At 36.1% G+C, this 18,089-nt stretch overlaps 5 protein-coding genes across 6 annotated transcripts; 4 read left to right on the top strand and 1 right to left on the bottom strand.

Moving 5' to 3' along the window:
* Positions 1-119: 119 nt before the first annotated feature.
* On the top strand, positions 120-1,450 carry LOC18029214 (putative F-box/kelch-repeat protein At4g35120). Its single transcript, XM_006412259.2, has one exon. The coding sequence runs from the start codon at positions 123-125 to the stop codon at positions 1,302-1,304; it is 1,182 nt and encodes a 393-aa protein (XP_006412322.1). The 5' UTR covers positions 120-122; the 3' UTR covers positions 1,305-1,450.
* Positions 1,451-1,852: 402 nt separating this feature from the next.
* On the bottom strand, positions 1,853-4,891 carry LOC18029213 (DUF21 domain-containing protein At4g33700). Of its 2 annotated transcripts, none has more exons than XR_002896860.1 (11): positions 4,451-4,891; positions 3,896-3,972; positions 3,728-3,811; positions 3,479-3,592; positions 3,311-3,397; positions 3,088-3,227; positions 2,888-2,975; positions 2,656-2,729; positions 2,468-2,575; positions 2,118-2,386; positions 1,853-2,034 (listed from the first exon to the last, which is right to left on the bottom strand). XR_002896860.1 is itself a non-coding variant. In XM_006412258.2 (11 exons), exons 1-11 carry the CDS (start codon positions 4,626-4,628, stop codon positions 1,990-1,992), a joined length of 1,272 nt encoding a protein of 423 aa, XP_006412321.1. In that variant the 5' UTR covers positions 4,629-4,891; the 3' UTR covers positions 1,853-1,989. The 2 variants fall into 2 exon arrangements, 1 of the variants encoding a protein (XP_006412321.1); XM_006412258.2 differs by having other exon boundaries at positions 2,468-2,583.
* Positions 4,892-6,924: 2,033 nt separating this feature from the next.
* LOC18029212 (pathogenesis-related protein 1) lies at positions 6,925-7,553 on the top strand. Its single transcript, XM_006412257.2, has one exon. The coding sequence runs from the start codon at positions 6,930-6,932 to the stop codon at positions 7,422-7,424; it is 495 nt and encodes a 164-aa protein (XP_006412320.1). The 5' UTR covers positions 6,925-6,929; the 3' UTR covers positions 7,425-7,553.
* A 2,330-nt stretch (positions 7,554-9,883) lies between these two features.
* On the top strand, positions 9,884-10,630 carry LOC18029211 (pathogenesis-related protein 1). Its single transcript, XM_006412256.2, has one exon. It carries the CDS (start codon positions 9,929-9,931, stop codon positions 10,418-10,420), a length of 492 nt encoding a protein of 163 aa, XP_006412319.1. The 5' UTR covers positions 9,884-9,928; the 3' UTR covers positions 10,421-10,630.
* Positions 10,631-12,118: 1,488 nt separating this feature from the next.
* LOC18029210 (pathogenesis-related protein 1) lies at positions 12,119-12,625 on the top strand. The gene has a single exon (XM_006412255.1). It carries the CDS (start codon positions 12,119-12,121, stop codon positions 12,623-12,625), a length of 507 nt encoding a protein of 168 aa, XP_006412318.1.
* Positions 12,626-18,089: the final 5,464 nt, after the last annotated feature.

The following is an 18,089-nucleotide window of genomic DNA, read 5'->3' as shown; positions in this document are numbered from 1 at the left end:
CATTTTAGCCCAGTCGATTTTAATAGGTTGAGGTCTTACGAACGTGACTAATGTATGTGTACATACCATATATATATATATACATATTAAAGATTTTGGTCAAAGCATTTGCGTCTCCACCCATGACTCTCTTTAAAAGAACCCTAGTAGTAGCCACCAAAGTAGAGCAGCCACCACCACCGCATAAAAGGAAGAGGGAGAAAAGTCCTCCTCCTCCTCCTCCTCCGTCGTTTTCATTACTTCCAGATGATATCTTAGTGAATTGTTTAGCTCGCACCTCCAAATCTCAGTACCGTTCTATCTCCTTACTCTCCAAGACCATCCGCTCTCTCCTCTTCTCCCCAGAGCTCTACACCGTTCGCTCCCGGATCGGAAACACAGAGCCCTGCCTCTACTTATGCCAAGAATTACCCACTTACGATCGGTTGTACATTTTTGATCGAACCCTAACTACCGATGGTTGGATAAAGGATGAGTTTAGCTTATCACCTATCACTTGCCCTGCTTTTCCATCAATGTCAACCACTTTAGCCGTCGGTTTCGAAATCTACCAAATGGGTGGAACCACCAACGCCGGCCTGCCGTCCTCGGCCGTTCGTGTGCTTGATTGTCGGACTCACACGTGGCGTGATGCTCCTGAGATGACGGTACCAAGGAAACGCGCCGAATCTGCTTTTATAGACGGCAAGATATATGTAGTTGGAGGAACAGAGGAATCCATGAATTGCGCTGAGGTTTTCGACCTAAAGTCTCAGACTTGGAAGCCATTGCCTAGCCCTAGTGGTGACGCCAAGGTTCTCCTTTCTAGAGGAGAGCTATACGCTACTAGTAGGCATAAAAGTTATGCATATGATTCCTACCTAGGAAGATGGAAGGATTCCAACCAAGGAAGATGGAACAGACTGGGTAGTAGAGCTTGGTGCCTTGTAGAAAATGTAAAGTTTAGTGTTTTTGGGCGTAAGCTTATGTGGTTTGACTCAGAGCGTAGAAACTGGTTCATAATTCAGGGTTTGGAAGATCTGCATCTCAAAGGTGTTGTTTCCTACCCTCATACAACAATTCAGTTATCTTATACTGGTGGAAATATTCTACTTTTATGGGACGAGCCACGCCCACTCAAGTTTCCAGTGGTGGGGAAGAAGCATCAACATACCTGCAAAAACAAGAGAATTTGGTGTGCCGAGATCAAGTTGGAGAAGCACGTTGGCTTTTCGGGATTAGAGATTTGGGGAAAGATTGTACGGTCGAGTCCTGTGCTTAGTGCCCCCGATTCATATAAGCTCTTAAGCTGTGTCACCCTTTGATTAATCTTCTTTCATTTTATTTTGTTTTTTTTTTATCAAGGGAGTTCATCTTTTGTTTTCCTTTATATTTGTTACTACAATATAACACTCTTTTTTTTATTATTATTGAATAGATCGGCCATAACAGGCGTACTTCATACGGTTCATCGAATTTCTCTTCTGCTAAATATATGTCTTCAAGGACGACAATTAGACATTTCTGTACCAATTCAAGTAGCTGGTTATAGTCGAAGCAAATTAGGTTCCAAAGATCAGATGAAGTAAGTACATGGCGGGATTTTACAAACTAGCATTGACCTTTGGCTTGTATACTTCTCTGTTTTTTTTTTCCTATATTTGTCATGATCCAAAACATAGCTTAAAGTCTGTTTGCCTTTAAAAGCCAATCATAGGGTCACAGGTAAACAAAGTCCATTAAAATGTCTGTCAGCCTTGCACCTCTATTGAGTGATGCCAGAGTCGCAGCATAATCTGACCTAGCTGGCGTCTGAGCCTGATGGCATTTACTCCGGCAAGGATGATTATATTGCATTAGTTTTTTTTTAACGTCTATCATATTGCATTAATTCGAGTAGTTTTAATATGCCTACATTGATGATACATTCGCCCGAGAAGTTACAAAGTACGAAAGCTGAAACAAAAAATACAAGATGGTGATCACCATTGAGAAAATGGTCATGCACTGTCAGGAGTCTTCAAAATGGTGATCAGTTTCGTCAAAGATCTCCTCCTATGAAACAAAACAAAACAAAAAGTAAAGTGATGAATAATTTTTTTACTTTTGATTTGGTAAGTTATGGAAACATTTCTTACCTGCAGAAGCTCCTCAATAACATCCTCCATTGTAATGATTCCTACAGCTTCTTCTTCCTCGGCTAGTTTAGGCAACGGATTGCCATTCAAATGCAGGATGTCTGCATCATTGTCCTTCGACCACTTCTTGGTCTTTGACCTTTTAAACGAACTTGCTCGATTCGGGAAGCTCTTCCACTTTTGAAGCGATCTCTTTGTCCTTAACATTCTCTCCTGAGGAGTAGGAGTTCCTTCATCATCCACATCCACTTGGACTTCCTTAACCCTCTCTATTAGACACCAAAGCAAAGATTCTCAAAACTTGAAACTCAAGCAAGACTATTGTATTTTCAACTAGGAAATTAGCTTACCGTCTTTACAAGGTAATGGGTTGATTTTGTCGCATTGTCTCACGACAACAGCCATGTGGCTGAGTCCTTTCTGGAACTCATTCAATATGTCATATAAAGGCAAGGTTTCTGGAACTCTAAAAAAAGGCAAGACATCAGCTTTTGAATCACACTCAGTGGGATTAATTTCTCAGATTCGGAAATATCACCTTGGAATTCTTCTTATTGTGACGTTCTTGACGGGTGTTTCTTCATCAGGGTTGATAGTCAGTAAGTTCTTTACCTGAAGATACAAAATAAACAAATGGTTAGAACCGGAATCAGTAAATATGTGGGGCAATAATGACAAGCATTCTAGAGTAAAGTATTTGTGTGGATATGGTGGCTTCACCAGAGAACCGAGTCAAATTCAGGAAGTAATGCATGAGATTGAGAAGTTACCAGAACAAGGCCGATGATGTTAGTTGGCTGCTCATAGTATACTGGAACTCTGCTATGCCCTTTCTCAAGAATCAAGTTCATCAAATCCCTATACCACACGAACAGAGAAATAAATGAAAAATAAAGCATGAGAAGAATAAATACTCCAGGCAAGTGAGTTTCTGATATGATAATTGTCCAGAGGAATCACAGCACAAGACCTGTCTAGTTTGGCATTGATATCAATCGCAAATATATCAGATATTGGTGTCATTGCATCATTGACCATTTTCTCTGAGAGTTCAAGAGCTCCTGCAATGATTGTCGTTTCGTCATGAGTCAATTCTCCGCCCTTTCCAGCCTGAAAGAAACAAAATACTAAACAATACGACACAGAAGGGATACAGAAAACTTGTCTATCTTGAAGATGGGATCGATGCATACCTCATTTCCATGAAAATCCACAAGTGTTTTCAGCTCAGCTCTTCGAAATAGTGCTGCACGACGATGACCCAATAGATAGTCCAGCAGCTGGATTTTTCAAGATTATTATGACGATGAGCATGATGAGTGGGACACTGACTCCAATAGAGATCAGTAAAGAGTAATTACCTTGCTAATCGGCCATGCAACTGGTAAGCAGACGAAGACTAGGACACGGACAAACGGAGCCACTGTTGCACCAATGGCCAAACCATAACGTGAACAAATTGACTGAGGTATAATCTGCAGTTGCAGTAAAGCCAACAATCAAAGTTACTATACTGAAATGCATTTACATCTCACAGATACAGGACAGTGATTGAAAATGCTCAGAAACTGTTTTCTGACTGAATATAACAGTGAAAAGGCTAATCTTACCTCGCCAAAGAGAAGAATTAATGTCACTGAAATCAAAATGGCACCCCATGCCGTGACAAGTCCATCAAGAAAAATAGGAAGTGTCTGAAAAGATAAATCGTTACTAACATCAAACATTCCCTGAACCTATAATCACACAGGCTAAGATGAAGTTTTTTAATATTTTACCTCCATAGCAGCTGCGTTGCATATAAGTAACGTGACAAGCAACAGATGCTGATTCTTTACCACTGGCAATATCTTTGCTGCAGCAAACAAAAACACTTCTGATCATTGACACAGAGAGAGAGAGAATAATCATGAGAAAAAGGCAAAATGCTCATAACAGCAACTGAATCATTGATGGTAATATGAACAGCTATCATATATCATTGAATATGTGGGTCCTGTCTTTAAGAGGGTTTTCTAGTCTTGATTTGACAAGTTAGAACAAGATCAAAATCTTCAATACTCTCAACTAACACGCCAACAAGTGAATAACATATAAACCAAACTCGACCCAATTTCAAGAGATGCGTTTGGAAGTTAATCAAAGTCTAAACTTTACCAATCAAAATTTCTAATTAGTGGAAATTTCAAACTTCACTGAGCGAAACTATCGAGATACGTAGATGCAAAATAGGTTTAAAAATCGAATCTGCGGCGGCAAAAAGGGGACACAAGAGGAGAAATAAGAAGAATAACAGAGAGAGAGAGAGAGAGAGAGAGAAGGAGAAGTTTTACCAGCATACTGGCGATATTCGGGTGTGCCGGATTTAGCGAGGACCTCAAGATCAACGAGACTCAAAGACATAAGACCTAATGTTAAACCAGACATGAGTCCAGCGAACAGCACAAGAAACACTATCACAGCTATGTGTATGAAGAAGTTCGGCCCGCAACATTCATACTCCACCGCCATCAAAATCCTCTTTTTAAGCTCCAAAACAGCTCCACAAACCAGAAACACTAAACCCTAAACTCACTCAGAGACTTGTCATCTTCTTCTCCTCCAAAAGTAACTTTTCAGGAAAAGGAATTCTAATCGGAATACCAACAGTCACCGACTCAATCAATAACCGCTAAAACCCGAAATCAAGCAAAAGAGACTCGAAAAATGAAGCTCAGAAAGTATCTGAGAAGATAAATTTGTGTGTGATTTGCAGAGAAATCGAAGCAATTACGGAAATGATAAAACCAAAAAGCTCATGCGGTGGAGATCCTCTGCATATATAGATATATAATGACAATAGTAACCCTGTCTGTGAGAGAAACTTACGTGAGATGAAGAAGGGTGTTTTGGTGATTCTCCAGCGTCGCCAAATTCAATAATTTATGAGCTGACGCAGCCATTAGCTGCTTTTCCCGCTACGGAGAGGATTTTGATCCGATACGGATTCTCGCAAAAACACTTTTTGTGTGTCGTGAAACTGAAAGTGTAATGCAACTTCATAAAGTTTCATTTGTTTTTCATAAATTTGACTTGATCAATCACCTTTTTCCTGATATGTTACGTAATGTTAAAACTACCTGATCTAGTGATCTAGGTTAACTACCTGAGTTAGGTAATGTTACTTGTTAACATAACCTGATGTAACTTCTAGTCATAATTATCAAAAGCAATTTTTATTTACCAGAATCTATAACCGAATAATAGTGGAGTGTTATTTAAAGAAAGCTCTCGTTATTAGCCACTTTTTATGTCGGCAAATTAATCCTTGTTAATTTATTGAGCAAAAAGCATATGCAATTTCCCATACAATATCTCATTTTTTATTCTCTCGCTCGTGGCCGTACATTTCCTTTAGCGATCTCTTTTTATACGAGAAACCAACCAAAAGAATTATAGATGAGTCATGTTTTTTATTGGGTAAAAGATGACTCATGTTCAAAAAGTTATAGGGATGTTTTAGCGGGCTTTTTCGTAAGGCCCACTCCGTTTAAAAGCATGCCCACATATATATATATATATATATATATATTTTATATATTTATATTTATATTTATATTTATATTTATATTTATATATATATTAAGAAGAAAGTTTAAATTTTGGCTTTTGCTATGAGCGATTGAGCGGTAAAGATGATGACTACATGACTGATTTGGAACGAAAAAAAAAATTGACTGACTGGTTAGCGGTTTTAATATACTTACAAGAGATTGTAAGAATCAACACTTTTTATTTATTTGTTTCCCTCAATCTCTATCTTTTATCTTTCTTAATATTAACTCAAATGTTGATATTTTAGCCAAAAAATGCTAGAATATATATAGTGTACCTTTTGATATTGTCTACGTAAACTGTTTACATCTAGTTTGGATTTCCAAATCATTTTAATTACTTACAATTAATTACAGGCTTTTGACAACAACAACAAAATATATATAGCTTATTTTTCCAAGTGATTTATATTCCACTGCTAAAAAAAAAAAAAGACAACAACAACAACAAAAAACTAAAATTTTGAGTTTTTGGACGTTTTATAAGAAAATCCAAAAGCTATTGTTTGAATTTTTTGAAATAATTTTGTTATATAAACAAAAGTAATATATATGTATATAGCTTATTTTCCAAGTGATTTATATTCAATTCTTAAAAGAAAAATTAAATATATAAAATTAAGTTGAGTCACGAACTGACGCTTGAAATCGAACTATAATCTAAACAACGGAACATGGTTGATCCATTTGAAAAGAACAAAAAAAACAGAAATAATTATGTCGACATGCATTCACCGACCTAGTAAAAGTCGTAGCAATTAACAAGCATAAAACATAGAAATTATCTAGAGGATAAAATATACAGCAAGAACGTAAGTATATTCTAATGATTTGTATGCCATGTACTTCAAACTTTTTACTGAGAAATAATATTAAACAAAAATTAGATACGGATGTATATCGAAAGATTTGAAGAAATTGTCTTGCATGTTTAATACTTTAAAAATCGTTTCAGTCAAAACCCTTGTTTCAAAATTTTTTAACAAAGAGAAAATTAAGGCTCCGATCTAACCTCCTCGCCTTATTGACTTGGTAAAACAGATTAAAAATAAGATTACGACAAGTGTATTACATGGTCAAAAAATATTTTGCGAGGGTTTATAATGACATGTCCATAAAATAACTCCAACGTCATCTCTATATAAATCCTTCGTTTCTAACCCAAAACACACACCACAAAGTAAAAGAGCTCATAGACTACTAAGAGGATATCAAAAAAATGAAGATATGTAACTCTTCCCAAACCGTCATATTTGTGGCTATAGCTCTTTTCCTAGCTTTTGCAGTTCCTCTGCAAGCCCAAGACCGGAAACAAGACTACCTCGATGTACACAACCGAGCTCGTGCCAAAGTTGGTGTGCGTCCAATAAAATGGCATGCGGGTGTGGCGGAATACGCACGACAATATGCTCTGAGAAGGCGAGGGGACTGTCGTCTCATTCACTCAGGCGGGCGTTACGGCGAAAACTTGGCAAAGAGCAGTGGTGCTCTGTCCGGAGCTGCCGCAGTGAGACTGTGGGTCAACGAGAAGTCTGACTACTTCTACAACTCGAACACGTGTCGCTCTGGAAAAGCATGTGGTCACTATACTCAAGTTGTGTGGAGAAACTCGGAGTGGGTTGGGTGTGCCAAAGTCAGGTGTAACAATGGTGGAACCTTCGTCATTTGCAGCTATCATCGTCCTGGTAATGTTAGGGGCCGTAAGCCTTATTAAGTACGCAGACGACGAATAAATCTTGTCCATAGAGGACGCGTGTGTGTGTGTGTGTTTCTATAATTTCAATAAAATGATCATCATCTATCAGGATATGGTGATTCCTTTGTGTGTTTATGGTTATGTAATATGTTGTGATGAAATAATAATAATACGTTTCTAAATGGTTTTATTTTTGGTTGCGAACTATAAACTGTTGTTTTTATACGTACAATTACGAGCAAAATCATTGAATGCGAAAGTGCATATGGTAATGTGATTGTGAGGTACGATTTGAATTCTATTCGAGAGTAGTTAATAAATTCTTTGCTATATATTTTTTTTTTCTTTGGCGGTTGGGAATATACACATACGCTTCTACAACGAAGCACATCTACAGTTTCTTTAAGTTAACAATAAAGTCATAAATCATATAAAAATAGGCACAATAAAGTCATAAGATTTGTTGCCAAGCAAAAAAAAATGAACCTGGTTCGAGATGAATCAGAAGAATTACTATTTATATATATAGCGAAGACATGTTAGAAATATCAAATATATAACAAGAGAAAACCTAATAAATAAAGGATATTGATTATTTCACTTAGTATCAATTGATTAGTGATATTTATTCAAAATACAAGAGTAAACCTAACACCAGTAACATGGATTATAAAGAGAGATACTTTTCATTTGAATAAAAATAAAAAGATTTCATATATAAATGTTGATATTAAATTCTAAATTTTACCCCAAATAATGAATTGTTAATAAAACTCGTTTTAAGGGTATAATTACAATTTTTATATGTTTAACGACACTCTTGTCATGAAAGGAAGGAAATATGAGTTAACGGATTAGTTTTATGTGTAACAGAAAATTGGTTTCATGATCCAAAAAAAAGGATCTCTTAGGTAACATATATTTTTATTCAACTTGTGATTTTGTATCCATGACTAGTTTTCACTTTTTAATGATGAGAAATATGATCCAGGAGGTCCAAATTTTCCCTTCTCTCTGTTCAAATTCTGTTTACATGCACAGGCAATGAGTTATGAGTCTATGAGCTTCTCTCTGCCTTTTAAATAGACCTCGTCAAAATTTCAGAGCACGCCGAAAATGAACTTCTTGTAGCATTTACTGGTATAGTATAATAACCCATAAGGGTAGAAGAAAAGGGACACCAAAGCTTCGTCAAATTGTTTATTGTATCCGTATTCGTAGTTTTAATATATAGTTTGTATATAAGCTGACTTACAATTTAGATCATCTTAATGTTTAGTTTCTTTATAAAAAAAAAAGATCATCTTAACCAAAAACAAATTGTTAATAGTAAACGCAAATGCTAAGCATTAACAGAAACTTCCTAACTATTTCCGATGATATTTTACTAGCAAAGAAAAAAAAAATTGAATTTATAAAATATTATTTTTTCCATATATCAACGTAAACGTATAAATTAGCGAATTCAATCGAAACCAATTTTTTTTGTCAAGTCGAAACCAGATTTCTATAATTCTGTCATAAGAAACTAAAGGTTAATTAAGCGAGAAAACTTAATACTATTTACTTGTGTAGGAAAATATGAGATGTATATTGATGCAGACACATCTATAGCATAGCATGGTAAACTAATAAGTAAACAAGATAAAAATCTATAATAACAATTGAAACATTCGTCGATAACAAATGGTCATCTTGGGAAAAAAAGATAATGAACAGTGATCATCAAAAGTTAGATAACAAAATTTTCGTGATGGCTATATATTAAGTATTTCTAGATTGTTTAGCCATCGTACGTAGATCAGAATATACAAAAGTCAGAGAGGTGAAACTCCAACAACTATGCATCTAATTAAGAGTTTCTTCATTTCTCCTAGGTATGTATAAAAAAATCGTATGATCAACATATAATATTGTTTTTATGTTTGTCATCGTTTTTTACGTCATTCCTATTTTTTAGTCTCTCCTTTTATCCACATGTTGTAAATAATGTGTTTTCATCGTTACATCGCCATTAAGATCGTAATTACTTTCATCAACGTATATACCACCAGAATCTCCGAAAACACGAATGTATGATTTGTATTATTTATACTTTTTTTTATGCTAGAAGTATAATTTAGACTTGAATTTCATACATAACTGGTGATGCATAGTAATAGCATTCAACGAATCATCTATGGATGCAAAGCATCAATACATATTCAAATTTCACTAGCTAATATGGCGCATCACATATTTTGCAAGATTTATATATGTCCAATTACGCCGAAATTCCTAACATATACATATACTCTTAATCGGTTGGCCAGACCGGAGGCGCATACTTTTCTAAGTTTGTAAATTATTTTTAGTATTTGTGGTAAACAATTACCACTATAAAATTACAAGTGATATATTCGGAAAATACAAAAATATACAACAAGTACCCATGCCAACTACTATATAACTTCGCTTTAATCTTCAATTCTAAACCCACAAAACCTCAAACACTCTAATCGTCAAAAAAAGAAACGAATAAGATGAAAATGTTTAACCCCTTTCAAAACCTAATCTTAGCCACCACCATCTTCCTAGTATTCGTTGTTTCCCTAAGAGCCCAAGACAGCCCACAAGACTATTTGGACGCTCACAACAAAGCACGAGCCGCGGTTGGGGTGGGTCCTTTAAGGTGGGACGAGAGGGTGGCTGCATATGCTCGTGACTATGCGAACCAGCGTAGAGGTGACTGCGCCTTGCAACACTCGAGCGGGCCCTATGGAGAAAACATCGCTTGGAGCAGCGGTGACATGTCAGGTGTTCAAGCCATTAACATGTGGGTGAACGAAAAGGTTGACTACAACTATGGTTCCAACACATGTGCCTCGGGAAAAGTGTGTGGCCACTACACTCAGGTTGTGTGGAGAAACTCGGTGAGGATGGGATGTGCAAAAGTGAGGTGCAACAATGGCCAAACCTTTATTACTTGCAACTATGATCCTCCCGGTAATTTTATTGGTCAGTGGCCTTACTAAAAAGAAAACCCCCCGTTTGAATGTTATACATGCATGTATTATATTGTTTCTATGTATGTTGTTTGTTCAGTTATACCAATCTTCTTCATATCAGCTAATTAATAATGATTGGTTTGTCCAGTCCGGTCCTCTTTAATTAGTCTTTTGTACCATATCTATGTGTGGATTTTATAATGGAATAAGAAAAATGCAATGCTGCGCCTTGCACTTGCTTTGTTTGCTATATGAAATTCTCCTATTATCTTTTGTTGTTGTATTTATACGTACACATATATCTAGGGTGTTATATATTCTTTACATTTTATATCGTTGTATATGACTAAAAAAATAAAATTAATAACAACGTATAATTAAATCTGTTGTAGCTTGAAAATAAATTGCAAGTTAACCAAAAATGCTTCTTCTGTTTGCATTTTACGTTTCAATAGTAAAATATCAATTTGTTTAAATCGATTTTTGAGAGAATATGTGATAATTAATTGAAAGAAAATAAGATATATATTTAAAAGGGAAAATCTCATTCAAAATCACTAGCTATTTAGTTTTTTAAAAAATGACCAGAAAACAAATGCTAAATTATTTAATTAAACTAATTGAACCCATTACCTTTTCACCTTAATATATATGATGAATATACACTCTTCGACGAATATATTTAGAGAAAAACAGTCTTTCATGTATAGTTTTAATTGCAAGGACGACTTGGCAAGACAGTGTTATATATATTGTTTTGTAATCTCCTCCCTTTCATGTACAGTCACCAAATTCATGTAAACTTTGTAAACGCCTTGCGGGTTATTCGGAAGATTTACTACAGATAACTAATGTGAATTGCTCCACATCTCTTTTCTGTAATTTGCAGCAATTTTAATAGTAAAAAAACCCTGTAACAAAAATAAATGAAGAAGAAATGATGTGAATTCTAGATAATGTGAGCTACACGGAGAGACTTTAATTTGCAATCAATAATATTTTCAGTGACATTGTCTGAAAGGGCACGTCATCCGGCTGCTAGGGCAAGGAGACTATGCATTATATGTCGTACATTGAAATAAGAAGACTTCTTCGTAATTCAGCTATATAAAAATTAAAAAAAAAAGAATATACCATGGAATTGTGGTATAAGAGAACACCCCAAGAATTTTCAAATTTGCAGAAGTTTTTGAAATGCGTCCAAATCAACCTTTTGTGCTACTCATTTTTTCCCTTACGTTCTCAGTTTGTTTTCTATAAAATTATTACATCACCCTTAGCTATCCGAATTCCGAGAGCTAAACGATGAAATGTTTTAGTCTGTTGTGTGTTTCTCTATAATACTGAAGAAACGGTTGAACCAAAAATACAAGTCACAGTTTTTCCTTATAATACCTAATAATCCACAGCCGAAACCACTAATTTTAAAGATATATAATTGATCCATCACCCTTTAGCCGTCCGAGATAATAATCACTATCAGCTCTATAAACATTCTACCTATTTTGCACACCTGACCCTAGTAACGTGCGAACATATATATAATTTTGAAGTCAAATTTACTTCAATACGTGACACCAACTAGGCCCTAAACTGTAGTTTATATCCATATAATTTATAAATAACGCAAACTTTCTATAAGTATCCATCACAAACACAAGAAATTCATCTCACTTTATTATTTTTCCATACATATTTTACAAGACAAACAACAAAATCATTAAAATGTTTCATAAAGCCTTGGTTCTCCTAGTTCTCATCAACTACTTGACGCAAATCGATATTTCTTTCGCACAATATTCTCAGTATCAGCAGTCTCATGATTCTCCTGACAGTTACCTCAGACCCCACAACGCAGCTCGAGCGGCGGTCAAAGTCAAGCCTCTAAGATGGGACTTCGGTCTAGCCACTGTGGCTCAAGACTACGCAAACCAACTAGCCGCCGGTTCATGCAGTCTCGAACATTCCGCTGGACCATATGGTGAGAACCTTGCATTGGGCAGCGGAGACATGTCGCCGGCTCAGGCGGTTGCAATGTGGGTAGATGAGAAGGCGTATTATGATTATTACTCAAACTCGTGCCACGGTCAGGATTGTGGACACTACACGCAGGTTGTGTGGCGTGGCTCAGCTCGGCTCGGTTGTGGTAAGGCCAATTGCGGTAATGGTGCAAGTATTGTTGTGTGTAACTATGACCCTTCTGGTAATTATATTGGAACTAAACCATATTGACCATTTCAAATTTATAATTGATGAGTGTGTAAAGATTGTTGTATTAATTACTTTTTGAGGAAACATATTACTTCTTTTCTATATAATTTGAAGCTAGGAGTTGTATGCATACAAATGTTAAGCGCTAAAAACAAAGAAACGTAAAAGAAAAAAAAAAGCAGCTCATGTTTTCTTCAATGTCTCTAAACTATAATTTTTTAATAAAAAAAGTTTAAGTAGTTAAAAGCTAAGTATACCATACATTGAAGCTTATAGATATTTTGCAGTTTATGAATTAGAAAATATTTTTTTTATGTACTTACTATTTCAGTAGACAAAATTTTATTTTTACAGTTTTGATTTTCGAAAAAAATTTCAAGCTTAAAAAAGTTACTGTAGAAAATTTAAAAGTATGCATTCAAGACCTAATAATAATGGAATACTTTTATATTAGGAGTAACATTATCTTTATTAGGAGTAATAACGATATATTTTAAAAAATCATCAAAAAATGAAAAGATACTGTAGATGGGAAAACTTTTTAGTTTTTAACACAGCAGTTTTGACAAGTGTAATATAAGAGTTTTCTGAAAATTTTAAACCATAAAATAAAAGCCTAGATTCAATAGCTTGCAAGATGAAATTTGAACTATCAAAAACGCAAAACATCGCAATCTTTTAAAACCACCACAACCTTATATACATAAATTTCGATTTCCAATTCAGAAGAAAAAAAAAATGTTGTGTTTAGTTCTTGAAGCAACATACATTCTTCAATAAATCTAAACCTAGCTCAGTTTTGAAATTTGAAATCCTTCTTGTTGGGAATAACTATGTTTTGTCATTAATTTTACTGTATCAAACCCTGGACCTACCTCTTTAATGCATGTCTCCTACAATATTCTTAATTAATTATTGGTTCTAATAATGGTGCATATCTGCAAATTAAAACAACATATTCTTGTTTTCCATCTACTAATGAAAACGTAATAGATACTGTTTTTTTGTGGTAACACATAATAGATACTGATTATATGGTAAAATGGTTTTGAATGTAGATCAATTCTTTCTTTTTATAGAACAAAGTGGATTATTAAAAAAAAAAAGAACAAAGTGGATTATTCATCTTAATAATGTTCTAAGGAAAACTTATGGTAGTGGAAAGTGGAAACATAGAGGAGATGTTTTATTTTCAATTTGAGCCATTAATTATAAAATCCAATAGATATACTAATTGAAGATTTACTAAGTACTGTATACTTGGTCTCACTAACTGGAATAAGAAAAAATCACTGCTTATTCAATTTAGCATGTTGACCCCCCTAAAATGAGAGAGTACACATTAGACCTTCGACGGTGTATCACAGATGATGTGTACTTTGCTCTCACAAATATAAAATATATTTCTTAGACTAAAATGTGGTAGACCTTCGACGGTGTATCACAGATGATGTGTACTTTGCTCTCACAAATATAAAATATATTTCTTAGACTAAAATGTGGTCTTGTCCCGTTCTCTAGTCCACTTTGACCACTTCAGGGATGACTCATACGCATTAGTTTTTAATGCTAAGATAAATTTCTGACAAACCATCTCATTCAGATTAATTTGAAATAATCCTCTACTCCAGCTTAATTTCATTTGCAATGTTTGGATTAGGGCTCAAAAACTTTATGGGACTCGATTTAATTGTTGACAAAATAGAATACTAATAATTTAGTTTTTATTTGGTCGTCAATTCTAATAATTTAGTTTATTCCATATTCATTTTTTGGTTTGGAAATGTTTTTTGTTATTATTAATTTTTCCTCAAGACACAAGAGGTTGTGTTTTAACAGTCCTGTATATAGGAGTTCATTTCACCATTTCAACCAATATGATTTCAAAGATTTTATTCTATTTTTTTCTCAGTTTCATGATTAAAATGAGCTATGACGATTGGAAAAAAATCCATAAAACTACTTAATTATTACGGATAATAATAAAAATTATTGTGTTATAAACAAATGGACTTCTAGTAACCGGCCCATTAACCATCAGGTTAATGTCTCATGGCCCATTAGGGTTTCTGATACATTAATTATGTAATGTATATATACACTGCTTATGGAAACAATAAGATAAGAGTTTTTTTCCCTTAATACGTTATCAGCACGAAGCTCAACTTCAAACGATCATATCTCTCAAAATACAAGGAGTTAGAAGGCGATCTATATATCATTTTGAAGCCCTGGAAGAGAAGAATCTAGTGGTGAAAACCGCTCCTCAATCCGACATCAGACGCCCCCTCAAGACTCAAAACAATTGGCACTGTCCCACCTTAGCGGGTGATTCTTTCCAAGCGGTGGTTCCTCCATTGTAGCAGCTGTTCGTCCTCCCTTCTGGCCATCATTCTCAGGAGTTTCCAGTAGATATCTGTGGTCTTTAGCTCCCAGATCATAAGCCGGTCAGAAATCCATTTGGCGAAAAGATATGCAAGACAATATGGATATCATTGTGGATAGTGGATCGAGCCACACCATTCTAAAAGACAAGAATTACTTCATAAATTTAGTAATCAAAACCGCAAACATTAGCACTATAGCGGGTAGTTCGAGCCTAATAGAGGGCCATGGCCAAGCTAATGTGCTGTTATCAAATGGCACATATCTAGATATCTCTGATGCCTTATACTCACCCAGTTCTAAGAGAAACCTATTGAGTTTCAAAGACATAAGATTGAATGGTTTTCATATCGAAACTCAGGATGAAGGGAACAAAGAGTTTTTAATTATCACTAAAATGATAAATGGCCATAAACAAGTTTTTGAAACTATACCCGCCGTATCTACTGGCATTTACCATGCTAAAGTCAGTATGATTGAGGCTAATGCTGCTATCAAAGCACGGTTTTTAGATTACACTATTTGGCATGATCGCCTGGGTCATCCCGGTGCGAACATGATGCGTAAATTAGTCCAGAATTCTAAAGGGCACAACCTTAAACCAAATGGTATTTTCCCTCAGCACCTCAAGTGCACAGCTTGCTCACAAGGGAAACTGATTACCCGACCTTCACCAGTCAAAGTGTCTAAAGAGACCTTGAACTTTCTGGAAAGAATCCAAGGAGACATATGTGGACCAATTCACCCACCTTGTGGGACATTCAGATATTTCATGGTCCTCATTGACGCATCGACCCGCTGGTCGCATGTCTGTCTGCTCTCTTCTAGGAACCAGGCTTTTGCTAGGTTATTGGCCCAAATCATCAGATTACGAGCCCATTTTTCAGACTTCCCATTAAAGACTATACGTCTTGATAATGCTGGTGAATTCACTTCCCAAGCGTTTAATGAATATTGTATGTCCATGGGGGTAAGTGTTGAACATCCCGTTCACATGTCCATACACAAAATGGATTAGCTGAATCCTTCATTAAACGAATTCAATGGGTTGCTAGACCATTACTCATGAGGTCACAACTCCCGGTCTCAGCTTGGGGACACGCAGTCTTACATGCCGCTGAACTAATACGCATACGACCATCTAGTGAGCACAAATATTCACCATCCCAATTGCTAACGGGTCATGAGCCAGACGTCTCCCATATTAAAACATTTGGGTGTTCAGTCTATGTACCCATTGCACCACCACAGAGGACTAAAATGGGACCTCGAAGGAGGATGGGAATATATGTTGGTTTTGATTCTCCCACCATCATAAAATATCTCGAGCCAACTACAGGAGATCTGTTTAAAGCCAGATATGCAGATTGCCGATTTGATGAATCAGTATATCCTAGATTAGGTGGTGAGACAGACAAGCTGGTAAAAGAACTTTCATGGAATCAAACATCCACACAATGGCAAGATCCTCGGACTCTAGAATGTGATTCAGAGGTCCAAAGAATTATATATTTACAAAAGCTAGCTAATCAATTGCCAGATTCCTTTGCTGACCCGAACAAAGTTACCAAATCGTACATACCAACTTGTAATGCACCAGTACGAATAGATGTCCCCTCAGGGAAAAGTCAAGTTGCTACAGAGTCTGACGCACGTAAGAAACGTGGCAGACCACCAGGTTCCAAAGATAAGAATCCCCGGAAATCAAAGAAAGGTGCAATGATTGAAACCGGGATTCAAGAGAACACGGATACAGCCTCAGCTGATACTTACCCTATCAAACCATCTCAAGAGGTTTGGGACGCCAAAACTCAAGGTTCTGAAGGGATTGATAATAATGAGATCTCAATCAATTATATCATATTCGGTTCTCTATGGAACAGAAAAGATGTCGACATCAATGAAACTTTTGCATACAAGGTAGCACTTGAGATTGCGCACACGCAAGAGGATCTAGAACCCACGTCTATAATTGAGTGCACTCATAGATCAGATTGGCTGAAATGGAAAGAAGCCATAAACGTGGAGTTGAATAGTTTAAAGAAATAGAATGTGTTTGGTCCGATCTTAAGGACACCATTCGATGTTAAACCAGTGGGAAACAAATGGGTCTTTGTGCGTAAAAGAAACAAACTCGGCGAAGTCGTTAGATACAAGGCACGCCTTGTAGCACAAGGATTCTCACAGAGACCCGGAATCGATTATGAGGAGACTTATTCTCCAGTGGTGGATGCAACTATATTTCGATTCCTCATAAGTCTGGCCATAAGAGAAAACTTAGATTTGCGGTTAATGGATGTTGTAACCGCATATCTTTATGGACTACTGGAGAGTGAAATCTATATGAGATTACCAGATGGTATTGAGCTCAAAGATAAGCATGCATCTCTTGATAAACACTGCATTAGGCTGAACAAATCCTTATATGGACTGAAACAAAGCGGACGTATGTGGTATAACCGGTTAAGCGAATATCTCATCAGAGAAGGCTACGAAAACGATCCGATCAGCCCATGCATCTTCATCAGAAAATATCAAAACAAAGGATTTGTAATCATAGCAGTATACGTGGATGACTTGAACATCCTCGGAACATCTGGTGAAATCGCCCAAACAGTTGAATGCTTAAAAGCAGAGTTTGAAATGAAAGACCTAGGCAAAACTAAATTCTGTTTGGGATTACAACTTGAGTACGTCAATGACGGAATCCTTGTGCATCAATTGGCATACACTGAAAAGGTACTCAAGAGATTCAATATGGACCAGGCCCACCCATTGACCAGCCCAATGGTTGTGAGGAGCCTTGGATTGGATAGTGATCCATTCGGTCCAAAGAAGGACGATGAAGAAATTCTCGGTCCTGAAATGCCATACCTCAGTGCCATAGGAGCATTAATGTACTTGGCTAGTCACACTAGACCAGACATCTGCTTTGCCGTGAGTCTCTTAGCTCGCTTTAGTTCGTGTCCAACTCAAAGGCACTGGAACGGTATTAAGCACATCCTTAGATACCTTCAAGGTACTAAGGACTTGGGATTATTTTATTCTAACCATAACAAGGATGATCTAGTTGGTTTTGCTGATGCAGGATATTTGTCAG

This window comes from Eutrema salsugineum, unplaced genomic scaffold (assembly GCF_000478725.1).
Source record: "Eutrema salsugineum unplaced genomic scaffold, Eutsalg1_0 scaffold_1, whole genome shotgun sequence".
NCBI lineage: Eukaryota > Viridiplantae > Streptophyta > Magnoliopsida > Brassicales > Brassicaceae > Eutrema > Eutrema salsugineum.
The sequence above is the reverse complement of the archived record's forward strand: the minus strand, read 5'-3'. Positions and strand labels throughout refer to the sequence as shown.